Below are 26,537 nucleotides of genomic sequence, written 5' to 3' on the forward strand. Positions count from 1 at the left end.
CAACAGTATCTAAGATATCAATAATCCTTTCACAGGTTTACATCTGCCGTGTGTCTACATTGTACACATAAAGTTTGAAGCAAATCTGGTAAAAATAAGACAGTGATTTCAAAGCATTTTAATAGTGATGTACTTCCTGCTGCCTGTTGGTGGCGCTATAACTTTGACTCACAATAGTCACATCTGTGCGATCGGCCTCTTACAACGAACACACTGCTGAAGTTTCATCAAGATCAGTTAATGTATGCAGAAGTTATAACACACTTCCTGTTTCATTTTTTCGCCATAAATTTGTTTCCTCGCCACGGCCAAACCGTTCGAGATATCAAAAATCCGTCCGCAATTTAGCATCCTCAATGTCTTGACTTCATGCACACCGAGTTTGGAGGCGAATCGATGAATTCCCTAGGAGGAGTACATTAAATTCCACAGCATGCGTTTCCAAACAACCCTAAATAGCCGACTTCCTGTTGGGCTGGCGTAAAACTTAGAGCACAAAAGTTGTTCGGCCCGATGAGTTCTATATGTGTACCGAGTTTCATATTATTACATGCAAGCGTGTCTGATTTATGGACAAGTGTTTGGATCCCGTTCCAGGGGGCGCTGTCGAGCCCCCCTGCCACGCCCGGGTACCAGCTTCAGTCCGGCCCTGATGGCCGCGGGTTCTGACCTGTGTGCAAAATTTCAAGAGTTTTCGAGCATGTTAAGGGCCCCAAAAGTGGCCGAAAGGTTGACAAAATAATAATAATAATAATAATAATAATAATAATAATAATAATAATCCTACCGAAAACAATAGGGCCTTCGCCCTTTCAGGGCTTGGGCCCTAATAAACAGAGCAATTCCAAGAGGGTCCTCACACCATCGGTGCTCGGGCCCTAATTAATGATGGCATACTGGTGTAGCCAAGTCAATAGGAGGCGCTGTAGAGGGTATCTGTAGAGGGTGTAATTTCTATTTAAATATTCCAAGTCAATAGGGGGCGCTGATGAGGGTATCTGTAGTGTAGAGGGTGTAATTTCTATTTAAATATTCCAAGTCAATAGGGGGCGCTGATGAGGGTATCTGTAGTGTAGAGGGTGTAATTTCTATTTAAATATTCCAAGTCAATAGGGGGTGCTGATGAGGGTATCTGTAGTGTAGAGGGTGTAATTCTATTTAAATATTCCAAGTCAATAGGGGGCGCTGATGAGGGTATCTGTAGTGTAGAGGGTGTAATTTCCCTTTAAATATGCTACTTCCTCTCAGCGGAAAGGTTGCAGTTCCTGAATTGTTTGGCCACATGGTCGCTAGAAGAACAAGCTCTGGTAGGTTTATTTTAATAGGTGTTCTGGTTATGAGAAGAGTGTTTTAATGCTCATTTATAATGTTTTGTGATCTTCGTGATGTGGTTTTTTTTAGTGACGATGTTGATTCAAATGGGCTAGGTGTGCGTAATCAAGTTGTTGTCTTTTTATGTGGACGTATGCCCTAATGCTGGTAATGGATGAGTGGTGGACACTGAGTTACCATTGCACCACATTGCACCACATTGCACGTTGTCAAATCAGGTTGTTTTATTGTAGGAAATGACCAGTGAAATACCCTTTTGTATGTATTAAAACAAATGACTCTTTTGTAGAGAAGTTGCTTTACAGGCCCTTACGTTGACCATGTTGAGCGGGATGAGCGATGGATACTAAAGACTGTTGTACTTCCTGTGGCTTTTGAAATCAGCCAAAGGGCAACTAAGGTAGGCCTATTTATTTTTATTGCTGTAATGCTGGAATAGCTAGCATATTTTAATGTTGTTGATTTGTATGATTTGTGAGATTCACTTTGATTCATCAAGTGTGGTGTGGACAGAGTTTGTGTGTAATGGTGCATTAAGTTTGCTGTGTATGAAATTTGATTTCTTTTGGGGTTATTGTATTTATCTATTGGATGTTGTACACTTTTTTTTTTTTTTTTTTTTTTCCTTTTTTTTTTTCTTTTTTTTTTTAAATGTTGTTACCCTCCATGGGTTAATATCCAGGGACATGAGTTGCATCCTGTCAAAAGTGTATTAACAGAATGTTGGGAACATAAACAAATTCTAGTAGTTTTGGATGGATAGGTAATGCAAAGGCAAGAAATATCGGGTTACACCAATTACAATTACAAATTCTTCCATTCCTCCTTGGTTATTCCCATTGCCAAATGTTGACCTCAATATACAGCAGGAGTTGAAAGATAATTTGGTACAACTTCCAAGATGGTTTATAGTCCAGAATTATTTTAAGGAACATTATCCAGAATCAGTGTTTTTATTTACAGATGGATTCAAAGATCCTGAAACAGGCAGGGTGGGTGGGTCGGTAGGTAGGGAGGGAGGGACTCAATTAAAAAAAAATAATCTAATTAATTAGAGGCTTTGTAATTAATCAAAATTAATCGCATTTTAATTGCATATAAATTAGGGCTGTCAATCAATTAAAAATAATTGTGTTGAACATGTTATTGAAATAATGTTCAAAGGGTGAGCATTGAAATAATTGTGCCTAGCAAATAATCATTACAATTGAACATTATTAAATTATTAAACATTAAATTATACATTTAATATTAAACATTAAATTATAAACATTATTTACACTTGCTTTACAGGTTTTTAACATTTACTTCGAAAATGCCGCAATTTAAAGTTTGAGATGTTTTTCATCTGTTTTAGAAAGTATTTTTAGACTTTTGTTTTTTCACAATAAAACTTGTTTTACAATCTTGAGCATGTTATCATTTTATTAAATGTTTAATTAAGCCATTGCTGCAAGTAATTTAACAGTTAACAATATTTTAGTGTACAGTTAATCACAAATTCAGTCAGCATTGTCATGACTCATTATCCCATGATGAAAGGTAAGACGGTGAAACAACGTCACAATATCAACGTTGATTCAATTAGCAAAACCGAAGCATAATTCAACATTGGTTCAACGTCGACATACAATCTTTATTCACCCATATTGAAAGAAGAGACGGTGAAACAACGTCACGTAATCAACAATGAAACAACGTCACGATTTCAATGTTGATTCGTTTTGCACAATCGAAACATAATCCAACATTGATTCGACCTTGGTCCCTTACGTTCACCGGTGAATCAACGTTGAAATGCCGGCTGTTTTTTTTTTTTATAAGTAAATGTTCCAATCAATGATCCAGGCAGCGCCAGCGCGTTCTCGTCTCCCTCGAGACGATATATATATATATATATATATATATTGTTTTATTAAGAAAAGAGTAACCAATCATTTGTCAGTATATGCAACAGAACTATTGGCAATATTACTGGCCCTGCAGTGGATAGAGGACAAGAATATCAAAAATACTGTCATTACATCAGATAGCTACTCTTCACTTGAAAGTATACAATCTGGCAGGTCATTAGTTAGGATGGATATTATCAATGAGATATTCAGTAAGATGTATAATATGAAAGTTATGGGTATTTCTACACGTTTCATTTGGGTTCCTGCTCATGTTGGTGTGGAAGGAAATGAGAAGGTGGATATTCTGGCTAAACAAACTCTAAGAATAAAGCAAGTAGATTTTCACATAGATATCTATGGATTTTCAGGTCCCATTAAGTAAAGCAACATGTATTAATCCATTGTAGGAAATATAATAATGAGAGATGTAACTTTATTCAATCACTGAAGAAAGTAAAACATCATGACCTTATACTTTATCAGGTCTATTAAGGGAAACAGCTAGTAAGTTGTATGATGAAATTATTAAATTTGTAAAAAGTAAAGTATATAAAAGAATATAGCGTTTTTTTCCCCCAGTTTGTTTATTTGTTTTGCTTGGTTTTTATGTTTATTAATATTTAAAAGCAAATAACTTGATCCATATTCCATTCCAGTTGGTGGCGGTAATGCACCAATAAGCTAGGTTGCCATCCGGCAATAAACACCGAAGAAGAGGCAGCAGCCAGGATGCGACTGCAGCGGACCATGTGTGAAGAATCATCGCCAAATATCAGCGGTAAACTCAAAATAGAAACAAATGTAAATAACGGAAACAACGAAACTAATGTGTGTGCCGTTCATATCAGTATGATAAAAATGTGTTAATTAAATGTAAACGAATGCAAACCTAACAATAAATAATGAATATTGTTTATTTCGTGTGGTTATTATATTGTGATTGACAAAAGAGGTAAGTTCAAATAAAGATCATTCTTAAATGAATGCATCCTTCGTGTAGATGCATGTAGGCTATGTGTGTGTGTGTGATGATACATTACCGCTCTAGTCTAGTGCGGCCACCACTGGGGCCGTCACAAAGAAAAATACAGTCAATCAGAAACCTTGCTAATGCAACAGTTTAAAAACATTTTAAAAATACAATAGAATTGTCTCCAAGTTCATTTAGAGTAACTGCAGACATTTACAAGGCCTTCATGTTAAAGTGTCTTTAAACTATATTTTTGACTAGTCATTTTTAAGATTTGAAAAAAATAATTTATTGTATCCTATGTGTTTAATGTAAGCTGTCGTTTTTTTTTATCGGGGCAATATTTCATGTTTGGAGGAACCATCCCTTTAAATGCGCCATTTTGTGTTTCACTTCAACAACTGAAAGAACTTCGTCGTCATTAAAACAGAAGAACATAACTTATAAATCAGAATCTGCATTAATTTTCTGGGTGGTGAAAATGAAGCTTTTCGTTAATTTGTTGTCGGTGGTCTTGTTTTTACTCGACAATGGTAAGTATCTTTCTTCCAGTGCAGTGCTGCACCGACCAATGTCTGTAAACATCCGGCACTGCATCGCAAGTTGAGAAGAACAGAATATACAAGAGTTGCATTCGTTGATTGATAAAACGAAATGATATCCAGCGGCGCAGCGCTCACACACACAAGTTTCAGAGTCAGACCAGAAATCTTAGATGGGAGGTGAAGACGAACTATACATGGGTTGCAGCAGGCCTTATTAAAGTCGCGCCACCTACTTTTTTTTTATTTTTTATGTAGAATAGGCTAAGAGATATTTGATGAATATATCATGGATTTGTATAGGATTTACAATATTTAATACCTTAATTGCAAAAATACAGGATCTGATTATTTATTGATATTCATTTTAAATGTAGTTAACGTAACCAACAATTACTAAAAACACACACAAAAACTGATTTTGCACGGGCACTTTGCACTGCTCCCTGAATCGACGGATGTGGATGTAATTCATGTAATTCATATTCATTTGTGGATGTAAAGTAAAAAACACGATATAGCCTATTATGAGAGAACATCACTTCATGTTCATTTTGTAACAAATACTTAAAAGACAGAGTTTGGATATTTGATGTCAAATATACATTTTATTTGATCATTCAAAATAAACATTAAAATACACTTTTTTTTCTTTTTTTTTTAACTTCTCTCTTAAAAAAGACACTGTTAACACTTTACAATAATGTTAATAACTACTTTATTTAAAGGGATAGTTCACCCAAAATTTAAAATTGTCTTTTTTTTTTTTTACCCTCAAGTTGTTCTGATGAATGTATATATCAATGACGTTCTTCTGCTGATTGTTTCCATGCGTTTCCATCACGTGTTTCATATTCAGACATATTTTCGATTTCTATTAACGTTGAAAAACATTTTCACAGCACCATTATGTATTTTTTTTGTTTGGTTTATGTTTCTACTCCAGGTGTGTCTGGTGTTGATAAAGAAGTGTCAGTGATGGAGGGAGATTCAGTCACTCTAAACTCTGGTGTTCAAACAAACCAACAAGAAGATATTAAATGGTATTTTAATGACACTCGAATAGCTCAAATCAGTGGAGATCTCAGTTTTATCTGTACAGATGTTCAGTGTAACGAAGGTACTGAGAGATTCAGAGACAGACTGAAGCTGGATCATCAGACTGGATCTCTGACCATCACAAATATCAACACAACAGACTCTGGACTTTATGAACTGAAGATCATCAGCAGCAGCGGCAGCAGTGGAAAAATATATAAGGTTACTGTCAAAGGTGAGTCATTAGTGAATGTTTAAATGCAGTTTATATATGTTTAAAGGGAAGTGTGTTTTTGTATTTTTCTATATACTGTGTAACGTACAGTATAGATCATCTCTTTACTGTGCAGTTTATAGAATTAGGCCTATCTCACTTGTCGTCATTAACCAGTTCCTTTTGATTTAAAACTAAATCGTCTATATTGGAAAGTTGCTTCAACAGTTAATTAATCGGCAGCGTTTAATCGCCATTTCTGGTCAACTACTGTTATTATCTGTTTAAATTAGGATTTAAAGTAAAATAATTATGTCAGATGTGTTTATACGTATAAACCATGCTTAAATATATAATTTTTTTCAGATTGAAAGTCAAGAGGTCATGTTCGCAGTTCTCTCATGTTGTGTAGGTTTTGTTTGTTTTCAGCAAAAGATCCTCCAGCATCTGTTGGTTTGTGTTTCAGGTGTTTCTGCGGCTGAACGAGATGGAGTGAAGAGAAAGTCAGTGAAGGAGGGAGAATCTGTCACTTTTGATCCTGGAGTAATAAAAAAAACAAGTGATGCGATGATGTGGTGTTTTAATGAGACTCTCATCGCTGAAATCACTGGAGATCAGAGTAAGATCTGTACAGATGTTCAGTGTAAAGAGAGATTCAGAGACAGACTGAAGCTGGATCATCAGACTGGATCTCTGACCATCACAAACACCAGAAACACAGACTCTGGAGAATATAAACTACTGATCATCATCAACAACAGCAGATTCAGCATCACTAGAGTGAAGAGATTCAGTGTTTCTGTCATTGGTGAGTGTATAATTCAGCCATTCAAAGCATTTTCCTTTGAGGAATTTAATGAACAGTTCAATATTTTAAATCAACCCAATAAATGGGCACTGGACTGTTTAAAAAAAGTGAGCTTTGACTCCGTAACACTTTAAATGCAGTTTTCCTGTGAACAGTGTTTCCTGTTGATCTCTCAGTGCTGATGCTGTTTTAACTGCTGTTGCTAAAGACAACAGATGAAGCCATTAATCAGTTAATTAACTGATGACCCAAGTAGAAAGGTGTAAATATCCATCAATATCATAATCATATTAGATTCACTCTCACTCTCTAGTAATAATGTCTGTTTCTCTGTAGATGTTCCAGGTTCAGGTGTGTCTTCAGGAGCTGTAGCAGGAATAGTTGCTGTTGTTCTGCTGGTGTTTGCTGCTGCTGCTGTATCTGCTGCTGTGATTTACTATCGTCACCGCAAGAGCCATGCACCAGTACCACAGAGTGTAAGTATTACATACAGCTGATTTAACAATATATATGAGATTTACTTAGTTATTATCCTTTCTATTTAACACTACAGAAGCAGATATTCACCGGTGAGGCAGTCAAAGCGAGATAGCAAGCGTCTTAAGCAATTTAGATGTGATATTGAACTCACTATACTTCAAGTTTCTATTACTGTGGTACAAAAGATGTAATGCAGTTTAAGACGGTGATAAATATTTAGGAACTGAAATCCTCTGTATGAACAACAGAAAAAAAACACAGTCTGTATTGTTTGTGTGTTTGTGTAAGTGAAACATCAATCCTTCTCATCACTTTAACCTTCTGTGAATCTGTGTTTTCTTACAGGAGGATGATAGCGTGTGATAACTCACCATGTGATCCGCATGACATTCGTTTGAGGAGGAGGACATGTCCTTAAATCAGAGTCAGACTCAATTTGATACTATCATTGAGAGGCACACTGAAGAGAATCAGGAAATGATGGAGAGAAGAGGATCAGGTGAAACTCTCATCGCTCACGAGTAATTGTTACGATTCCTAGATTTCACTAGTTGTTACCAACACCAGTGAAAATTTGAATGATTTAAATGATAAACTAACACATTTAGGGCCAGATTTACTAACAGTTTGTGTCAGCGCAAACCCTCTTTTGGCGTTAAAAAACTTGTGTCAGGGTTTACTAAAGACACGCAGTGAAAAATTAGCGCTGTAAAGGTGTGGATGGTTATTTTTGCGGATGAAATGATCACATATGTATTTGTAGGAGTTTCCCTTTCAGCAAAATATATGGGAAGAGACTATTTAAATGAATCGCTCAAGGTGATTTACTAAGGTTTGCGCTCGTCAATGTACTGGTGTGTGCGCCATTTATTAACCTCCCAAAAATAGCACATCTTAAACCAGACGCTAGGTGATAGATTGTGTTGGTCTTTATGGAAATAATCTGACTGGGTCTGTGTTCTTTAATTTGCGTGTCGACAGTAGATCACGCGCAGACCTTTTCACTCCCGTCGGCGCTATTTTGGAATTGCACTCTCGCGCTTATTTGCCCTGTTTAGTAAATCTGCCTGTTAGCATATATGAGCAATAGAATAACTAACGTGTTACTATCAAAAAATCAGCGAGAGCTTGATTATTATGTTTGTCTTGTTTTCCATTAATCCATATACATTTTGTTAAAGGGTAACTTTAACATTTTGATAGTCAAAAATATTCGATCTCCGAATGCAACGTAACAGGGAGGAGAGTAAAGATGGAAAGCTAAAGCTTAGTTCCATATAAATTCACGGATAATTTGTTGTTTTGTATTTAGTGAAAATCAATATTGACCTTATATTTGAAAAAGGATCCTCATATAAGAAACAATAGTAAAATTCAGAGTCAGTTCATTCGCATTCGGAGATAGACTAGTTTTGACTGTCAAAATGCCGGCGGACACAGCTTCAGTGAGTTGTTCAAAACCTTTCTTTTTAGTAAACTCTGTGTACACAAACAATGTTCTCAATGCTCGAGTTCATGTGTAGATCCCCTGGTGATACTTCAAGCACAGTTTCATGTTGTGTCGAGCCGCCTTAGTGTTTGAAAAATAGTGATTTTTGATGCTATCATAGAAATGCCCCAATCACTCCCATTCAAAAAGCAATTTGACCAAAAAAGAAAATACGGTCAGTCGTTTCCATTCGCTTTTAAACGAATGTTCGCCTCGGGTAGATTAACAAAAAGACCCTAGGTTGTATTTTGGTGAGAGTTATCCTTTAAAAAGCTAAATTACTTTGGATAAAGGTCTTGTTTTCTGAAAGAAAAAAAAAAAAAATGTTACATTAAGTGAGTCTCCCAGTAGGGTCTGAAACTTAATTCAAGAAGAACAGATTTGACAGATATTTCCCCTTATTTTAAGGATTAACACACTTAATTTAGATTTTTTAGGAGTTAGATTCTGTTTCCTCCTCTGTATTTTAGTACATTATAAAACAGTATGCAATAACACATTGAGTGTAAATTATTATATTTATTAAATACATGCCGCCTTATTGGGACAATGAAGCCCTCCGTACACCTACCCGTTAAACACTTTATTATAAAATAACGTTTTTACACATATTTTCTTAATATTTATTGAAAACAAACACCTTTCCAATCTGATATGTGATCGGAAAAGGAAGTAGAACAAGTTCGGCTAAAGGCGGATTCGAACTCGGGTCGATCGGATCAAAAAGTATTTACAACGTGCCTTACTACGCCACTGCTTCTGACAGGTTACAGCTGTTTTTGGGTTTTTCTCTGGCCCAATCAGACACTGGTGGGCGGAGTTAGTGTAAATACTCTCTGCCAGTAAGGCGGGCTGTTTGCACTTAGTGTAAATAAACACTCCATATAAGGACTCAGGGAGATAATCAGAGAAACAGGTGTGACTCAAACCAGTAACCAAGGCAACAAACACTGTAATCAAACAAGCGGGAAAACTAGAACAAAGGAAACATGCTCAACACAGAACATGACCCTTACACAACTTTTAGATATTAGTTGTGGAAAACAAGACAAAAATTCATAGTAAGAAAATAAATTGTATAACCACAAGTGCTCTTAACAGTCTGCATTTTTTATACTGTAAGTGTTTTTACTGGAATTGTTGCTGTAACTGGAAATGTCTTGTATCCTTATATTGTTAATGTTTCTATTTTAACCACTAACACTAACCCTGGGTTATCCACCTTGATCAGAAAACAGTGGTTGACCAGCTCTGAATAGCATTAATAGAGCATGTCTAGCAGCGGCTCTGGAACCAAAACCTGCCTTAATAAGCTTAGAAATTCATCGACTTATCTTATGGTGAAACACTTTACTGGGAGCATTTATTCTATTCAATACCTGTAACTGGACTCATATATTATACAGGCTGCATTTGTCAGCAGAAGTGTTACAGCACAATGCACTAAGAAAATTGATTGTTTTATTGTCTTTAAGAATCATTTTTATCTGCGTTTTTTTTTTTTTTTTTTTTTTTTTTTTTTTTGGTTTTATTTCAGTTAGCCTAATAGCTGGTTTGATTTGCATTGAGAGATGATCTTATGGAAAGTACCCCATGCCAATCTCTAGGTATGGTGAAGGCTATGTGATGATGTGGGGCTATTTTAATTCCAAAGGCCAAGGGAACTTTATCAGGATGCATAGTATCCTAAAAAAAAAAAAAAAAAAAAAAAACTTAAAAAAAAAAATCTGCCTGCCTCTATGGGAATTTAACATAGGGGTGTACTCACTTATGCACCATGTATTTTAAGGAAGAACATTTATTTATTTACGATACATTATTCATTCACAAAGAAAATTGGTGTCCTTAAAGGTTGGATTTTTCCTAATTTTTTAAATTAAGGCATTAAGTTCAATTTCCAAAATATGATTTTTTTATTCCTCTTTTTAGTCAACTTTAGCATGGGTGTATTCACTTATGCATTGCACTGTAAATAGCATATCATCAGAGATGTCTCGTGATATTTTTATATTGTCAGGTAAATGTTTTTAAAAAAGTATTTTTTTTTACCATAAATCAGATCGAAGTTGAGACAAAGACATAAAACTTTTCTTTAATGGAACAATAGCATTCATTTTTTATGAATGAGTCTTTGTTTACTCACTGTATGTGATAAATAACGTTACAACGTGATTCCTCATAGCGGATGGATTCTGCGTGTCTCTAAAATATTTGTGTGTTTTCAGAAATAACCATGGACTCAACTATAACATTGAATTATAAATGATTTCCATAAATATGGACTTTTTTTTTCGCTGATGCACTAAACTTTCACCAACAATTGTAACTATTATACAAGACACCACTCAAAAAAGACTCTTGAACTCTTTAAAGAAGATCTCATTAAATCATGATTTTATAGTAGGAACCATATCAGTTGTAGGCTAAATATGAGGGCAAATATGATTGCATGGTCAGTTTCTGTATGGTTTAGCAATGCATAATTAATTTATGATATGAATCTGGATGAGGGTGGTATAATGTACACTATTGTTCAAAATTTCCCACGAGACGTGTGTAGCTGTTTGTCTGATGAGTGAATGTGTAAATCAATGATGTTCTTCTGCTATTTGTTTTCATGTTACATTATGAATCAGACATATTTCTCTACCTACAATCTTTATGATCTGTAGAACAAACATTTGCATTGTACTTTCTTGGTGTGTTCTGCTGGTGTGAATTACTATCACTGCAGTAACTCTCTGTGAAAATGTGTATTAAAATATGTATGTTCTAATAAACCAAATGAGTCTGTGTTTAATTGAGTTAGTTATTACTACTATAATAAACAGGCATCATGAGGGAGCGCAGTGATCAGTTAGATGTCTTATTTAGTTCATTAGAAACGAAGCTTTTTGAAACTGAATTGATTCAATTGATTCGAAAAATGATTCACTGTTTCGAATCTCCACACGCTGGCGACCCCTGCTGGTCAGAACTGTGTAAATGCAGCGAAAACTCAGACCAAACATGCATAAAAACACCTTCTACAAACCCAATATAAACGTTTTATTGAAGGTGTAAAAACAATTAACTAATCATCTAATACCATTAAACATTTTAAATGTCTTTAGGCCTAATATATGTAAAAAAAAAAAAAAAAAACTTTTGTTTGTTGTATTGAGAGCTTGCAGAACAAGAGACCAATGATTACAACTCTTAATTTTTATTATAAAAATGTGTCATCAAATATCAACAAACATACAAATTATATCGAGACACTCATTACACAGAGATCATCGCCCCCTAGCGACGAACCATTGAAATTTCGAAACAGTTCTGACGTAACGAAGCCTCGTTTACTGAAATCACGTGACGTTGGCAGTTTGATAGTCGTTCCGAACCACTGAATTTCATAACAAATGGAACTTTTGACAAGTCTAATGTTATTAAGACATTAGTCTGTTTTCCTGTGAACAATGTTTTCTGTTGAGTTGACAGTGTTCTGATGCATTTCATAGAAAACCAACCAGACGGAGATATTGAATCAATATATTATATAGATGATACAAACTAAACTTAAAAAAAAAAGTGTAAATATCAGTCAAAGGATATTCTTGCTCTCTAAAGTCTTAGTGGTTTGGAATTACATGAGGGTAAATTATGATATAATTTGCATTTTTAGGTGAATTATACGGTGGCCGAGAGAGCTCAACGCGCTGCAAATGAAGAAAACGCATGCAAACAGAAAAAAACGCATGCAAACAGAAAAAAACGCATGCAAACAGAAAAAAAAACCGCATGCAAACAGAAAAAAACGCATGCAAACAGAAAAAAAAAACGCATGCAAACAGAAAAAAACGCATGCAAACAGAAAAAAAAAACGCATGCAAACAGAAAAAAACACACATGCAAATAGAAAAAAATCCACCAGCAAATAATAATAAGAAAACATCTTCATCAGTTTTACAACTCACGTGCGTCCCAATACTCACAACACAACCAAATACGGAAACGCGCTGCAAAAGTTCACAACACAATCAAATACAGAAACGCCCTGCAAATAGAACAGAACACAACGGAAATGTTTCCGGGGAACGCAATAAGTGACGGACCCGGCTAGGACGCGCTTACAGCTGTCTACTTTTATTATTTATTTATTTTTTGTTTTTTTGCAAAACATACAAAGATGACACGTTTATGACATACAACTTTGTATACAATATAGGCCTACAAAATGTATATTTGCGATATGTTCAATGCCATAAGAATACTAAAAAGAACAATGAGCTGAAGACTAAAATAAATAAATAAATAAAAAAGATAGAGAAAAAGAAACAGGAAAAGACATTAATCTATACATCAGTTACATTGAACACATTTTGTCATGTTATGTTAAAATAAGTTTCATAAGAAATGTTAGAATGTAGCTATAGGTCCAAATATGAGACGGCAAGTTGTAAAGTTGAGACACTCACACAAAGATAACACATATTTTAAAAAAATTGTTGTATAAAATGTATATTTATTTGCAACAGTTATGTTAACAGCATTAATACTATATTTCTGGTAAGAACAGCTGATGGACACGCACTGCGTTGTCATGGGAACATCCCAGGTGAAAATAATGAGGAAATTACGTTGTCTTTCGTTGCTCCCTTCATCAACATAATGGCACACAAGCTTTTACTGTCTATGCACACAAGTGCCCCGCTCCCTCCAAAGTGCCCAATTCAAGGGCTCTGCCGTCCTCCCTTTTAAGAGAGTAGGGCATAGGTAAAGCCAGAGCCCGCGTCTCTCTGGTAAAGCTCGCGAGCCGTCCGTGTCCGTCCGTCACTTATTGGGTTCCCCTTCCCCGGAAACATTTCCGTTGTGTTCTGTCCTATTTGCAGCGCGTTTTTGTATTTGGTTGTGTTGTGAACTTTTGCAGCGCGTTTCTGTATTTGGTTGTGTTGTGAACTTTTGCAGCGCGTTTCTGTATTTGGTTGTGTTGTGAACTTTTGCAGCGCGTTTCTGTATTTGGTTGTGTTGTGAACTTTTGCAGAGCGTTTCTGTATTTGGTTGTGTTGTGAGTATTTGGAGCACACATGTGTTGTGAAACTGATGAAGATGTTTTCTTAATTTGCGGGTGTTTTTTCTATTTGCATGTGTTTTCTTCAGTTCCAGCGCGTTGAGCTCTCTCGGCCACCGTAGAATTAACTATTTTTTTACAGTCTATGGAATTAACCTTTTAATATTGAGTCAATTTAATCAGTCACATGATGGCAGAACCTTACACACAAAGACAAAACTGTAACAATGCTAACATCGCTAAATCCACCTGTCTGAGAACAGCAACAACAACATTTTGACAAAATGTGCAGTTACAAGATCTGTAATTACTGTTTTGTGTTTTGCCTTGGAATGAATGTTATGTTCAGTCATTCAGTCAAACAGCATTGATTTTCAGTATAGGCATACTTTATGTAGTAGGCTAAAACTGTTTTGTGTAAAGCGGAAGTCAAACTAAACAGTAATGGGAAAAAATGCCCTTCAACCGCATTTTATTGACAGACACAAACTGACATCAACCACACACTTCCGATTAGGAATGGAGAAAGCCTTTAAAAGCGCTGAAAGTTTTAGGAAAAGTTTCAAAGCATCAGAAGTGTCTAAAACAGCGCCATCACGTGGTTGATCAAATATAAAGCAGCCATAATATAGCCTGTGTGTGTGTGTGTGTGTGTGTGTATGTGTGTGTGTGTGTGTGTGTGTGTGTACTTGTACAATATCTTTGTGAGGACCAGTTTGAGTTTTAGACCATTGGAGTGAAGACAAAGAGAGTAAAGTGAGGACATTTTGTCCGGTCCTCACTTTCTGAGAGTCCTTTAAAGGCCTGTTTGAGGGTCAAGACTTGGTTTTAGGGATAAGGTTATAATGAGGTTAAGGGTCGGTTTAGGGTCAGGGGTCGGGTTAGGCACTTAGTTGTGATGGGTAAGGTTAGGTTAAGCGGCTAGAGATTGCATTGTGTGTGTGTGTGTGTGTGTTTTAAATTAGACTTGAATGTCCATAACCCCGTTGGAAACGGGAAAGACTGGAAAGAAAGTGTGGTGTTTAGGGAAATCAATACGTGAAGATTTAAAGCTTCCTGCTTGTAACAATAGGCTACTTACAGTAATGCCACGTGTTCATGCAGAACCTATATTTGTCCACGCATCAGGTCAAACTACATTTCTGTAGACTACAGGTGTAAAGAGAGAGAATACAGTCGTAATTGTGAGGCTTTAAGAGTCGCACTTGAAAATGCTTAATTGATTCATACAATTTTGATGATTGGTAAAGTTAGGAGAACAATTCTTTAGCCCCTCATGAATCCATCTCTGAATATCTCACTTCAAATCCTTCAGAATGATCCTGAATGTGTCTGCTGGGATTTCCAAATAACACTCAAAGTTAAACCAGTCCAAAATGGTTAAATACCTGGCTGAGAATAAAAATCTGAAGTGTGTATATAATGTCAATAGTTTTTAATGTGTGCTACATGTGGTGATTCTCAGCAGTCTCCACAGACTCAGATAAGGTTATCATCAGAGGTTCCTAGTGAAAGCGTCACACAGCTGAAAAAACAGCTCTGTGTGATCCTCTTCTTTACCATTCTGTAAAAAATTTATCATTTAAAATAATTAAATAAATAAATAAATCACACGATATATCTTAAAAAACATCAACAACAACAACAAAACGTAACCTCTGTCAGTGATTCTCAGTGGTTTTGCTTCGGGACCCACACTTTACTAAAATAATGACATCACTTTACTTTATAAAATTGTTTTCCTTCCATAGGTAAGGGAATTTCATTCAAATCAAATATTGACATGAAGTAATATTAGCATGAATTGCACAAATGTATATTATTACACGTCATATTACTAACATAATGCAAGATAAATACTATATATCAACACAAGTGCTATTTAAAGCAACCTGGGGCCCAGCATTATATCACCTTGAGCCAAGTGAAGTGTTTCATGTTCTAGAGAATTCAGGTATTTGGAAGACACATGAATCAGAACTGAATTTCATTTCATTGTAATGTGAAAGATCCACTGACTCTTCTTTTAATGAGCATCATCAGCACATTTTCCTATAGACGGATAATTGCTAGCTGACTGACTGACTGAAATCAATAGAAATAATTCACTGAATACAGTGAAATATAGACAAATGAAGAAGTGTGAAGTCCGCACACTGAAAATTACTGCTCCAAAAGAATTTATTCAAGCATCGTTTCGACCCTCAGGTCTTCATCAGGCACAATGAGTGAACAATTGTGCCTGATGAAGTCCTGAGGGTCGAAACGTTGCTTGAATAAATTCTTGTGCGGACTTCACACTTCTTTATTTGTCTGTATCATTCAGTTGTCCTGCACCTGCGCCCAATCTGGGTGTTTGGGATGTGCACACCATTTTTGTATTTTTGATTCTACAGTGAAATAGAAACATGGGTCTAACCTTGCTATAATTGCAAAACATTCGTTTTCGTATGTCAAATTGAAACTGATTTCACACAAAGGAGTTCACAGAAGATCTTGCCTGTTTGTGCAAGTAATGTGGTCAATGTTCACGGCATCAGTGATAGATGCTTCAACTGGAGAGTAAATGTTGAAATGAACTTGGATTTTGCTTTGTCACAGAAAATGCACTGATTGGGAAATAAGAAGGAACACCTTCTTGGAGCTCCTTCAGATTGAATTGACAGAGATTTGACATGGCGCAGAGAGACCTTTTTCAATGATGATGATTCTCCAGATGTAGAAGCCTTTGACACTTGTAAACAATCTATTTTCCCTGTAAAGCTTTTATAGCAGTATTGGTGATAGCCAATTGTATCCAAAGGCAAGTCCATGTTAATGGAATCTGTTCACAAATATCCATCATGCGGTGAACTGGCTGCTTCACAGAGTCTCATATCTCGGATACTGTGCAGATGTGATAGCTTCTCGCTTTCTGAAAGCCTGTGATTATAGTAAAAACTGTTGAAAAATTACTTTAAGTTATGACTACAAAGGTATATCTTAATTATAGTTTCAAATACTCACTGAAATTGTTCCAAAAGAGAGAGCAGTGGGAGATGGCGATCTGCAGGTACCAACCAACGGCCACCAACTGCCAACTGCAAAGCCCCAACATTCACAAACTTTTTAAGTTAATTGGCTTTGTTTTGTTTACTTCAAAAGTAAAGGTATTTTCAATTTCTTCAGGTTCAGGATAAGTGCAGTAAAAGGTTAAAATAAACCCCATTTCAGGCTGCTATTAGTATAATAAAAAAAAATTTGTCAAATGAGCTTTTTTTGCTGTTTTTGACCATAGATGGTCAAGATGTTGTAAAATATAACAAGTAACAATTTCCCTGGGTCAGAATTGTAAAGAAAAATGTGTCCATTTGTCTCTGTGAGCTGTTTACATCAAAAGTTATGCATCAGATTTTTCGGGTTTGGTGCAAAGGGTTAAAAATAAAGCATTTTGGACATTATTTCAGCTTTCAACCCAAGATGGTTTTACAAAGCCTGAAATCAGTAAAAGTGTCAATGTATGTCTAAAGTGGATAAATGTCTAAAGTGGACTATCGAAATAAAGTGAAACCGTCAAAGATATTACGCACTGGATGGATTATTAGTCGCTTTCTTGTAATGATGACCGTTTGTCTATCTGTTCCAGATTCAGGTTTATCTCCAGCTGCCAGCAGGAATATGTGCTGCTGCTGTAATCCTGGTGTTCTGCAGCTGTTACTGCTGGTGTGGGGGAACACAGGACAAATTGCAATGGATATAGTAAAGCAAAACATTCAAATTACATACAGCTTATTTTACAAGATCTCATATATCTTGTTTATCTGATTAATGATTTGTTTGATTTATGTTAAAATCCTTTAAAATAACAGTTATAGGAATACATTCTTGTATTATTAAATAATTACAATCCTTTTTATAAATATAAAAAATTCTGTTTTGTTGTTTTATTAACACGTGTTTTGGTTTCACTGTTTGCCTCTGCTTGCCTGTTCTGTCGATTACTCTCTCTCTCTGTATTTACTGTATTATTTTTTCATTGTCTCGTGTCGTTAATATTTTACACGAGCCTCTTTCACACAGAGATCCTGGAAAATACACTGATTATGTGTCCCGGGATCGTTTGATTTTGGTTCATTCACACTGCCAGTGTTTTTCCTGAATCTGCACGTGCGTTCACACATATGCTGTAAAGATCCCATTAAGTTACATGACATTTTGTGCCGATATTTTTTGTCCTCCCTTTGTTCCTTGACGAACACACTTTTTTTTGTGTGTGTTAATATTTCATGTTTCACTGTCATTTGCCAACTCCTCCACAGCTCGAAAGATATATGTATGTTCATGTGATAAATGGCATTAAAAACATCTTATGAACATCCTTTTAATGGTGAATTCCTAGTTTGGACACTAGATGGTGGTCTAATGCAGTGTGCATACTGCTTGTACACACACTTTATGTATTAATAAAATATCAGACAATTTATCCATCTCATTGTTCAACATGGAAGTAAGGTGCTTTCTGTGAATATGCGAGACTTTATTAGCCACGATTTATTAGCAGCTACCCTGAAGAATAAGTAAACCAGCTTGTTTATAATTAAGACAATAGATGAACATTATATGTTTAGAAACATCAGTTTTCAATAACGAGCAGCATAACAAGCTGTTTTATACAGCTAAAAATAACTTGGAAGTCAGACACATTAAAATTACAAATGGCCGTGCCCACTCTTATCTTAAAAATAAGGTGAAAAGTGTGAGATGTGGTTCTTACAAATAGTAATAATAAACAGCATGGGAAACAGCAACAGTTATTATAGTGACATTACTTAAAAAATAAATGACAAAATTAATTTAGAATTTATTTTACACTCTTTGAAGATCTTTCAAGAAGTGAACATTATTAATAAACTTTATAGAAACAGTAGGCTAGTATGATGCTTGACAAAGCAAATACCACATTTATTCTGGGTGGGAATGTGATTATTCCCTCTAGTGGTGATGTGTTGTTATATTTGTATTTCTAAGGATCTTTTGGGATAGAAATGCAGAGAGGATGTAGCAATAGATGGGAACATGCACGTTTGATGCAGGATAGCTATTATTTACATTTGGAAGCAGGGCCGTGCACAGACATTTTGAGGGGCAGTGGCTTAAACCAAAAAAGGGGGCACTATAAGGAGTTTGAATGAGGCAGTATCATCTTAATATAGAAAATTAAAAACAACTCTTTTATATGGGCAATAAGATTTCAATTAGGATTTAGTGCAAAATCAATTTATGTTGTTATAATTACTCCTCCAATTAAATAATTCAATGTCAATGCCAGTTTAACTGTCTGATGCTCAGTGGGCTCTCACTCTCTGAGCTGCCTCATCCTATGGAAGTAGTATAGACATTTAATTTAATATTATACAGTTAAAGTATATATTGAAATGATATACAGGTTACAACAGTTATAAAGTCACACCGGGGAAGAAATGCGCATTTGACTTAATTCTCTATTTTACCACTCGATGGCACAAATTCTGCTCAGCACTTTTTTTCATAAACGCTTTTGATGATGGACTTGGAAATTTGGCTGATCATTGACTTGATCAAAGGTGATTCTGTGCTAATTTAATCTACTTTTTTTATTTTTAAAGTTTTAGACTTATGTAGCAATGTAAATACAAAGATCTCAAGAATCTTGTTTCTGTATTTTTAAAATGATCATAAAAAAATGAAAATTATGACAGATAGCCTATATTTATTGAACAAACATTTATTATTTAATTTATCAAAATAACTCCAAAAATGTTATAAACTTTGCTAAAATGATTGGTTTGAACAAGTATCGACTTAGACATTATTAAAAGCATATTGATTTAGCTTAAGTATTTTTATCAATACTGTGTCTTTACCTTGCTGGTTTTACCCCGTGTGTACCTCCTTGCCACCTCATACATTAATACGATTTTTAAACAAACCACCTTTCTGATTTATTTTCACACAAAATCTGTTGCTCCATCAATTTTCAAACATATATTGTTCTGCAATCATACACTCGGAGTAGTGAAAATTAGAATTCTTGTTCAATCAAATTATTTAACCTGATCTAATCTAAATAACACTAATAAATAAATCACAAATAAATAAATAACATTTTCTGTTGTCGGCAGATTTTGTAGACAAAAAAAACAAAACAATGCCTTCACAAAATTAGAAGAACAGAGTGAGAAAGCGCAAAGACAAAGCCTATTCTTGCAAAAATTGAATCAAAGTTCTAGAAAGCCAGAGGGTAAATCATTATGTATAGAATATTTAGCAGACAGTTTTTCCCACTTTAACTCCTGTAAATATATTTCCCATTATAATCAGTTGCCTTATATACTAGTATATATCTATAACATACATCATATTTATAATATTTTAATGAGACCATATTAACATTATAATAAAAAGGTAATATACTATATATTATCTAAATGTGTTCTAATCTAAATGAATAGTACCTTAGTATAGTAGGTTACAAGGGGGCTAACGGCACGAAACACATTTGCTTTTCTTCCAAGAACATGGATGTTGCACGAGTTGTTAGCACTATTTGAAGAACAGGAGCAAAACATTTTGCGACAGAAATACAAAAACATATTACCAAAATACTAATTTTGTGGATCGACTACTGTCTGTAATGTGGATTGTAATTTGTAATCGACCTGTGAATGGGACAACATTCTATTCTGAAACTGTCGTCGGAGAGCGGGCACATGCTTGTCTACGAGTGACGCTGCGGAGCGAGCAGGAAAACACGGAGCGAATTAGCGGAATCAGTGGATCTTTAGCGGAGTGATAACAGAACGTTTTTATGGGAATTTTCTGGAGGGTGGCGAGAGAGGCACCTCAGCTGATGAGGGCAGAAGGGCAGTGGCTCTAGCCACCGGGCCACCCCCCTGTGCACGGCCCTGTTTGGAAGAACATGGCAGCTAAGAAGTTATTCATTGTCAATGTCAACAATCCAGTAAGAACTTAGACTGTTTTATGCTCTTTTATTTGATCAAAATGAATGTTTTTGTGTATGCTACATCTAGGGTTGCCAACTTCAGAAAAGGAAAATGCGGGACAATCGTGGTTATTTATAGGAAAATGAGGGACACTCAAAATATTTGTACTGTATCACACAGTGTAGGCCTACGTCATTTCAGTGTCTGCAGTTAAGTTTGTGTTTAAAAGGTTATCAGACATAAACACATTTGTATTGCTTAACCTATTTATGTATTTAATTCTAAAAATAATTTTAATGTCATACATGAAAAAAGTCACATTACAAACAAACCATAGTTCAAAATAACAGCATTTATCTAAAATAGAAAGCTTTTTTAACATTATACACTAGGCTTACAGTTCAAAAGTTTGGGGTTAGTAAGATTATTTTTTGGGAAAAAAAATAAAGAAAGTAATTGCCTACTTTTATTCAGCAAGGATGCATTACATTAATCAAAAGTGACAGTTAAGATAATGTTACAAAAGCTTTCTATGTACTTTCTAAAAGCTTTAAAACATTAATAATAATCAGAAATGTTTTTTGAGCATATTATTCCCTCAGGTAGATTACATGTTGTCTTGCGTGGCTGGATGTTAGACTCATGAACAATAATCACGTTGTTTGCATTCGCCAAAATTGATTAGCCGATATCAAAACGTGGACAGTGAAAGGAAATTACCGTTAGCGCGAGACGAGTCCGGCTTGAAGCGGAAGCGACCAGACGGCAGAGGATGTTCAAATCAAACAATGATTTGTCTCAAAACAGTGATTAAAAAAAGCTGTGATTGGATGATGACAGGTGTCGGTGATCATTCCAAGTGTCGTGGTCAGCACTGCTGCTGTTGCTGGTGTATCAGTCAGTGGTTTATAAGCTTGTCAAAAAACGGGACACGGGAGGTCACGCACGGGACAAATAAATTAGGCCTAAAATCGGGACAGTTGGCAACCTTAGCTACATCTCCCTGCGTGCTGCGATGGTCACGTGACGTTATCTTAGCGACATCGTAGTTAATATTAGCTCCGTCTTTGAGCGGGATCCATTTTCTTACTTCATCGTTGTGTGAAACAATCAGTCCTGTGCTCCGGACATGAATGATTCCTAAAATAATGTGTGTTGTTGTTGAGATGTGCTATTATTTTAAGTGACCAGACTAAAGATTTTCACCTGAATGAAGATGATGAATCAGGTGAAAAGTCCCTCAGATGCACATTGAAGGAGGAAACCGAGACATCAAACCAGAAGATCACAGAGACTGAGAAAAGCACAGAGATGTGGGCACTTTTAAACAACCACTCAGAGCACCCTAGGTAGGCTGCTAAACAGGTAGCCTAAGTTACTCACATCCACCAGAACTACATATTAGCTAATAAGGCATATTATCAAATATGTTAAACAAAACATACATTATAATGTATAAAGCCTATTGTTAATAGGATTAACTCTCCTTCACCCACACTAGTGTTTTGTTCCCTGATTTGTCGTCATCCTACAGAACTGGAGCAGGAGTGGATATCTTGAGCTGTCCTCATCACTGCATCTGGACTTTACCACTATCAATGGAAACTTGAGGTGATATTTTTCTATCTGATTATGATCTTGATCTCATTCTGTTATGCTATAATAAAAATAAAAAAAATCAAGATTGTTAGAAGAAGCATTAAGTTAGTTATCAAAATTGATGAAAAAAACAATATAATTAACAAAATCATACATTGTAAGTCATACATTGCATTTATTCTTAACATGACCCAGACACTGACAGAAAAAAAATAAAATAAAAACCAGGATATGACTCCTATAAGGGAAAAAAGTTATCAAGAATAGTTCTGCTTGGAGAGAACTGATGCTAGATCTAGAAATAACTTCTGAAGCTGCACTCTCAGAAATTAAGGTACAAGGGGTCAATGTGGCTGTACCTTTTCAACCAATTAGATACTAATATGTACCCATAAAGGAACAGATCACTTAAAAATGAAAATTCTGTCATCATTTACTCACCCTCAAGTTGTTTAGGACCTGTATGAACAGTCTTCTGCTGAACACAAAAGAAGATATGTTGAAGAATGCCAGTAAGACAGTTTATGAGCTCCATTGACTTCCATAGGGTAAAAAATACTATGGAAGTCAATGGGGCTCATCAACTGTTTGATTACCAACATTCTTCAAAATATCTTCTTTTGTGTTCAGCAGAAGACTGTCCATAAAGGTCCTAAACAACTTGAGGGTGAGTAAATGATGACAGAATTTTCAATTTTATGTGAACTATTCCTTTAAGGAGTAAATAAGGTATCTTTTGAAAGCACCCCCCAATTAACAGCTTTTGTACCTTTTTTTCTGAGTGTAGTTTCAGTAGTTATTTCCGACTCAAAGTATGTAATATTTTCATTTCTCACAGTAGTATCATTGTTTGTCAGACATCATCATTGATGGTTCATAGTTTCTCTGTTGAGCAAAAGTCAATGGCTTCATGTGAGCAGGAATGGAAAAAACACCTGCAACGACATGCTTTTCACAGAAACGCTATTCACTCAGACTGACACCTCAGACACACAAACACGCTATTCACACCTCAGAGATGCTCTCACAAACTGCCATCAAACACAGACCTCCAGCAGGAGACACACGCCCATGCAGAAGCTGTTTGTCTACCCAACAGATCAAACCACATATCTGTGCAGAAGTGTAAATGAATAAATGAGACCACATCCAGGGTTCACTTTGACTCCTTTTGACGAGAAGTTTATATCTACGTTTTACACATTTGACCTGAAGAGTAACACATACAAATACTCCCATGGGTCACAGGATTTACATGATTAGTTTAAAGTCCCTGTATTATAATTAAGATAAATACTTTTAAATATTTTAGGAGAGCATTTAATTAGTCCATTGTTAATATCACACTTTAAATCCCTTCAGGATGATCCTGCTGTGATTTCCTAATGAAACATGTGGTGATTCTCAAAAACCCCAAACTCAACCATTGACTCAACCATTGAGAGTCGTTGCAGGATGTTCTTATTGAAATGATCACAATCTGGGTCTTGTACTCATCTTGTGATCATCTTCTCATTGCGATTGGTGCATAAACCACACGATCCTCCTCTTCAACTTTCTGTAAAAAAATGCATAACACAAGATATAATAATAATAATAATAATAATAATTGTGAAGTGATATCGTTTTTCAAACTAATAAAGCTCTCATAATCATCTGAAGGTGCTGTTGTGTGTGTGTGTGTGTGTGTGTGTGTGTGTGTGTGTGTGTGTGTGTGTGTGTGTGTGTGTGTGTGTGTGTGTCACGTTCCTGCTAGCACAGGCACATGATGACAAAGGTGAATAAAAACAAATCAAGTCTTTAATACAGTGGTTCTCAACCTTTTTTGGGCCAGCGCCCCCTATCCAATATCCAGGTCCCTGACCCCAAACTAATGAGCGAGCAGGAACAAGTGAGAGTTAACAGATTAAATAAGTACAAAATTGTCATTTAGTAATACAATCATCAAACTATTCTCCACAGTGATTAATCAAAAAAAAAAAAAAAAAAAGCTATAAACTGCATTGGCATAGCAATACCAGTGTTTCTCACAGGATTTTTGGTAAATCTGTGGTGGGTGGACCTCAGGCCTTCCACGGGGGGTGCATTTTAAAGTTAAAATCAATCAATCTGGTGCACTTTGAGAGTTCAAAATGAAAAGCTCCAACCCATATTCAGTGTGTAAATTAAACAAAGAAAAATTCAAACCTCTTTTAGTTGTGTCTGTCTACATTACACTACTACATTATAATAGTTATAATATTAATCCCATGACAGTAATAGCCATATATTGTAAAACAAATGAACTGAAAAATAAAGGACGGTCATTGTCAGCGCGAAACACATTTTTGAGCACGTGAATGCTGATTCTTGTCAGCGCTGGATTCTAGTCAGTGCTTGAGCGCTGGTCTATGACTGGAAAAATAATAGAGTCGGTGCAGTAACGATACATAGCTTAGGCTACATGTCGCATTAAACTGGAAGAAGAATCACAACAAGCGTATCGGTGAGAACACTCATTTAAACAGCATATACACACACCCGAACTTGACTGCACATCATATTTTTGACATTATTGATACTGCTTTCAATTGTAATGCAATAGAAATGAGCACAAAAAAACCTGCCTAGTGCCTACCTACAACACTGACAGTGGACTTTTTTTTGTAATTTTTTTTTTTGAGCGCTGTTGGCATATTCATGTATTCTTTCACGCACACACGCGTCATATGACATCACACTCTGCGCATATGTTTTACAACAGAATTTAACATATACATACACTTTTTAAATAGCCCACTTAAAGTGTTTATTACAAATAAATTACTAAATGCTTAAACTGAATAAAAGTAAATTAACAAAAATTTGCGTTTCAATACGTAAACTCGTGAACGCCCCCCATTAACACCTGAACGCCCCCCTTTCAAAAATCTTGCTTCCAACAGCCCGGAGGAGGAGGAGCCCGAGAGTCTCGCCGGGATGAAAACCCACAGCGTCGGCGATGGAGGGAGGACCATGGCGACGACTGAAGGCATTCGCACACCGGACGAGAAGCGCTGCGTCATGCCATGCCTAGGACAACTCAAGGTATCGCACACCAGACAAACACTGTCTCAGTTTATGGCCAGCAATATTGCTATGTTTAAGGGCATTATGAAATTAAGATAATGTCTGTACTATGTTATGATTGTACTGTACAATTAAATACAATCGTTGCTAAGTCTGCAGTCGGAACACTTTACCTTGTGACGTCCGTTAACTGAATTAATTGAGAATCTCACCTGAAAATTCTTTAATATCAGCAGTTTTCATCCACGCAGCTGATTTCTATATATGAATATAAAACTAAATGTATTTTGCATCACAGGGTAAAGTCAGTATATACATTAACGACTATTTGAGACAAATATAATCTCAAATCTGACCGACCGTCGTCAGTCAGCAATATTCTGTTCTTGCATGGATATTTTGCTGTATAGCTAGTTAGCCAACAGTTTTCGTTTATTCGTATTTTTTGGCTTATAATTTTGAGTGACAGATGTCGTATTTAATGTAGCCTATTTTTCTCGGTGACATGATTGTTGTTGACAGTATCATAAGACAAATAACAAATACAATTCTTGCATAGCCAACATTATATATTTGTTATACCAAATCACTCTTTCTTTCTTTAGGGGAAATTTATTCTAAGTGGATAACAGGTGAACAGCGGAAGAGAACCTATCAGGGAGCGGGACGGGAAAAACAGTCCCGCGCAGACCTGTACCTGGTGGAGCTGAGGGGCCGAGGGAATGAGGGAGGAGCAAAGGCAGAAAAGTCAGGGCAATGACCCGAGGCGGAGCCAGGGGATCAGTGGCTGGAGGCGGAGCCAGGGGATCTAGGGGTAGAAGGCCCGAGGTGGATCTACGTCGCAGAGAGGCTGATGGGGGGCATTCAGAGTTGGGCGGGATCAGCGCGGGCATGGAATAATTCTCTTCCTAAATCCATTTCTCAGAGGTCCCTGACTCACCCTCTGTGAAGGGAATGTCAGCGAGGCTCCAATCCCCCCGGACTCCACTCTTACTGGTGATCACACACCTGGTCAGACTCATATTCAGGCTCAGTCGTTTCATCTTGCGCCGGCTCTTCATCTGCGGTGGGCTCAGACGTCGTGTCTATCCCACGAGGGTGGTGTCAGGA

General features: G+C 36.1%; 2 protein-coding genes and 1 long non-coding RNA gene across 5 annotated transcripts in view; 2 read left to right on the forward strand and 1 right to left on the reverse strand.

Moving 5' to 3' along the window:
* LOC307169866 (uncharacterized protein) overlaps window positions 1-9,551 on the forward strand; it is a 114,743-nt gene extending 105,192 nt beyond the window's left edge. Inside the window, exons 1-7 of one of the 3 annotated variants that reach the window (XM_079890744.1) lie at window positions 1,255-1,307; window positions 1,622-1,732; window positions 3,884-4,005; window positions 5,686-6,012; window positions 6,458-6,799; window positions 7,136-7,275; window positions 7,625-9,551. In XM_079890744.1, coding sequence (XP_079746870.1) covers window positions 3,957-4,005; window positions 5,686-6,012; window positions 6,458-6,799; window positions 7,136-7,275; window positions 7,625-7,642 — 876 coding nt within the window. In that variant the 5' untranslated portion in view covers window positions 1,255-1,307; window positions 1,622-1,732; window positions 3,884-3,956 and the 3' untranslated portion in view covers window positions 7,643-9,551. Of the gene's footprint in view, window positions 1,308-1,621; window positions 1,733-3,883; window positions 4,006-4,577; window positions 4,731-5,685; window positions 6,013-6,457; window positions 6,800-6,954; window positions 7,060-7,135; window positions 7,276-7,624 lie in introns of those variants that run through there. The other 2 variants (XR_013823218.1, XM_079890743.1) reach the window with 2 other exon arrangements.
* The window catches only part of LOC307169827 (cell adhesion molecule CEACAM1-like), a 444,926-nt gene that overhangs the window by 214,923 nt on the left and 203,466 nt on the right, over window positions 1-26,537 (forward strand). The window lies entirely within an intron of this gene.
* LOC307169900 overlaps window positions 1-26,537 on the reverse strand; it is a 351,093-nt gene that overhangs the window by 121,074 nt on the left and 203,482 nt on the right. The gene's annotated exons all lie outside the window — the stretch shown is intronic.

This window comes from Squalius cephalus, assembly GCF_949319135.1.
Source record: "Squalius cephalus genome assembly, chromosome: 13".
NCBI classification, from domain to species: Eukaryota; Metazoa; Chordata; class Actinopteri; order Cypriniformes; family Leuciscidae; genus Squalius; species Squalius cephalus.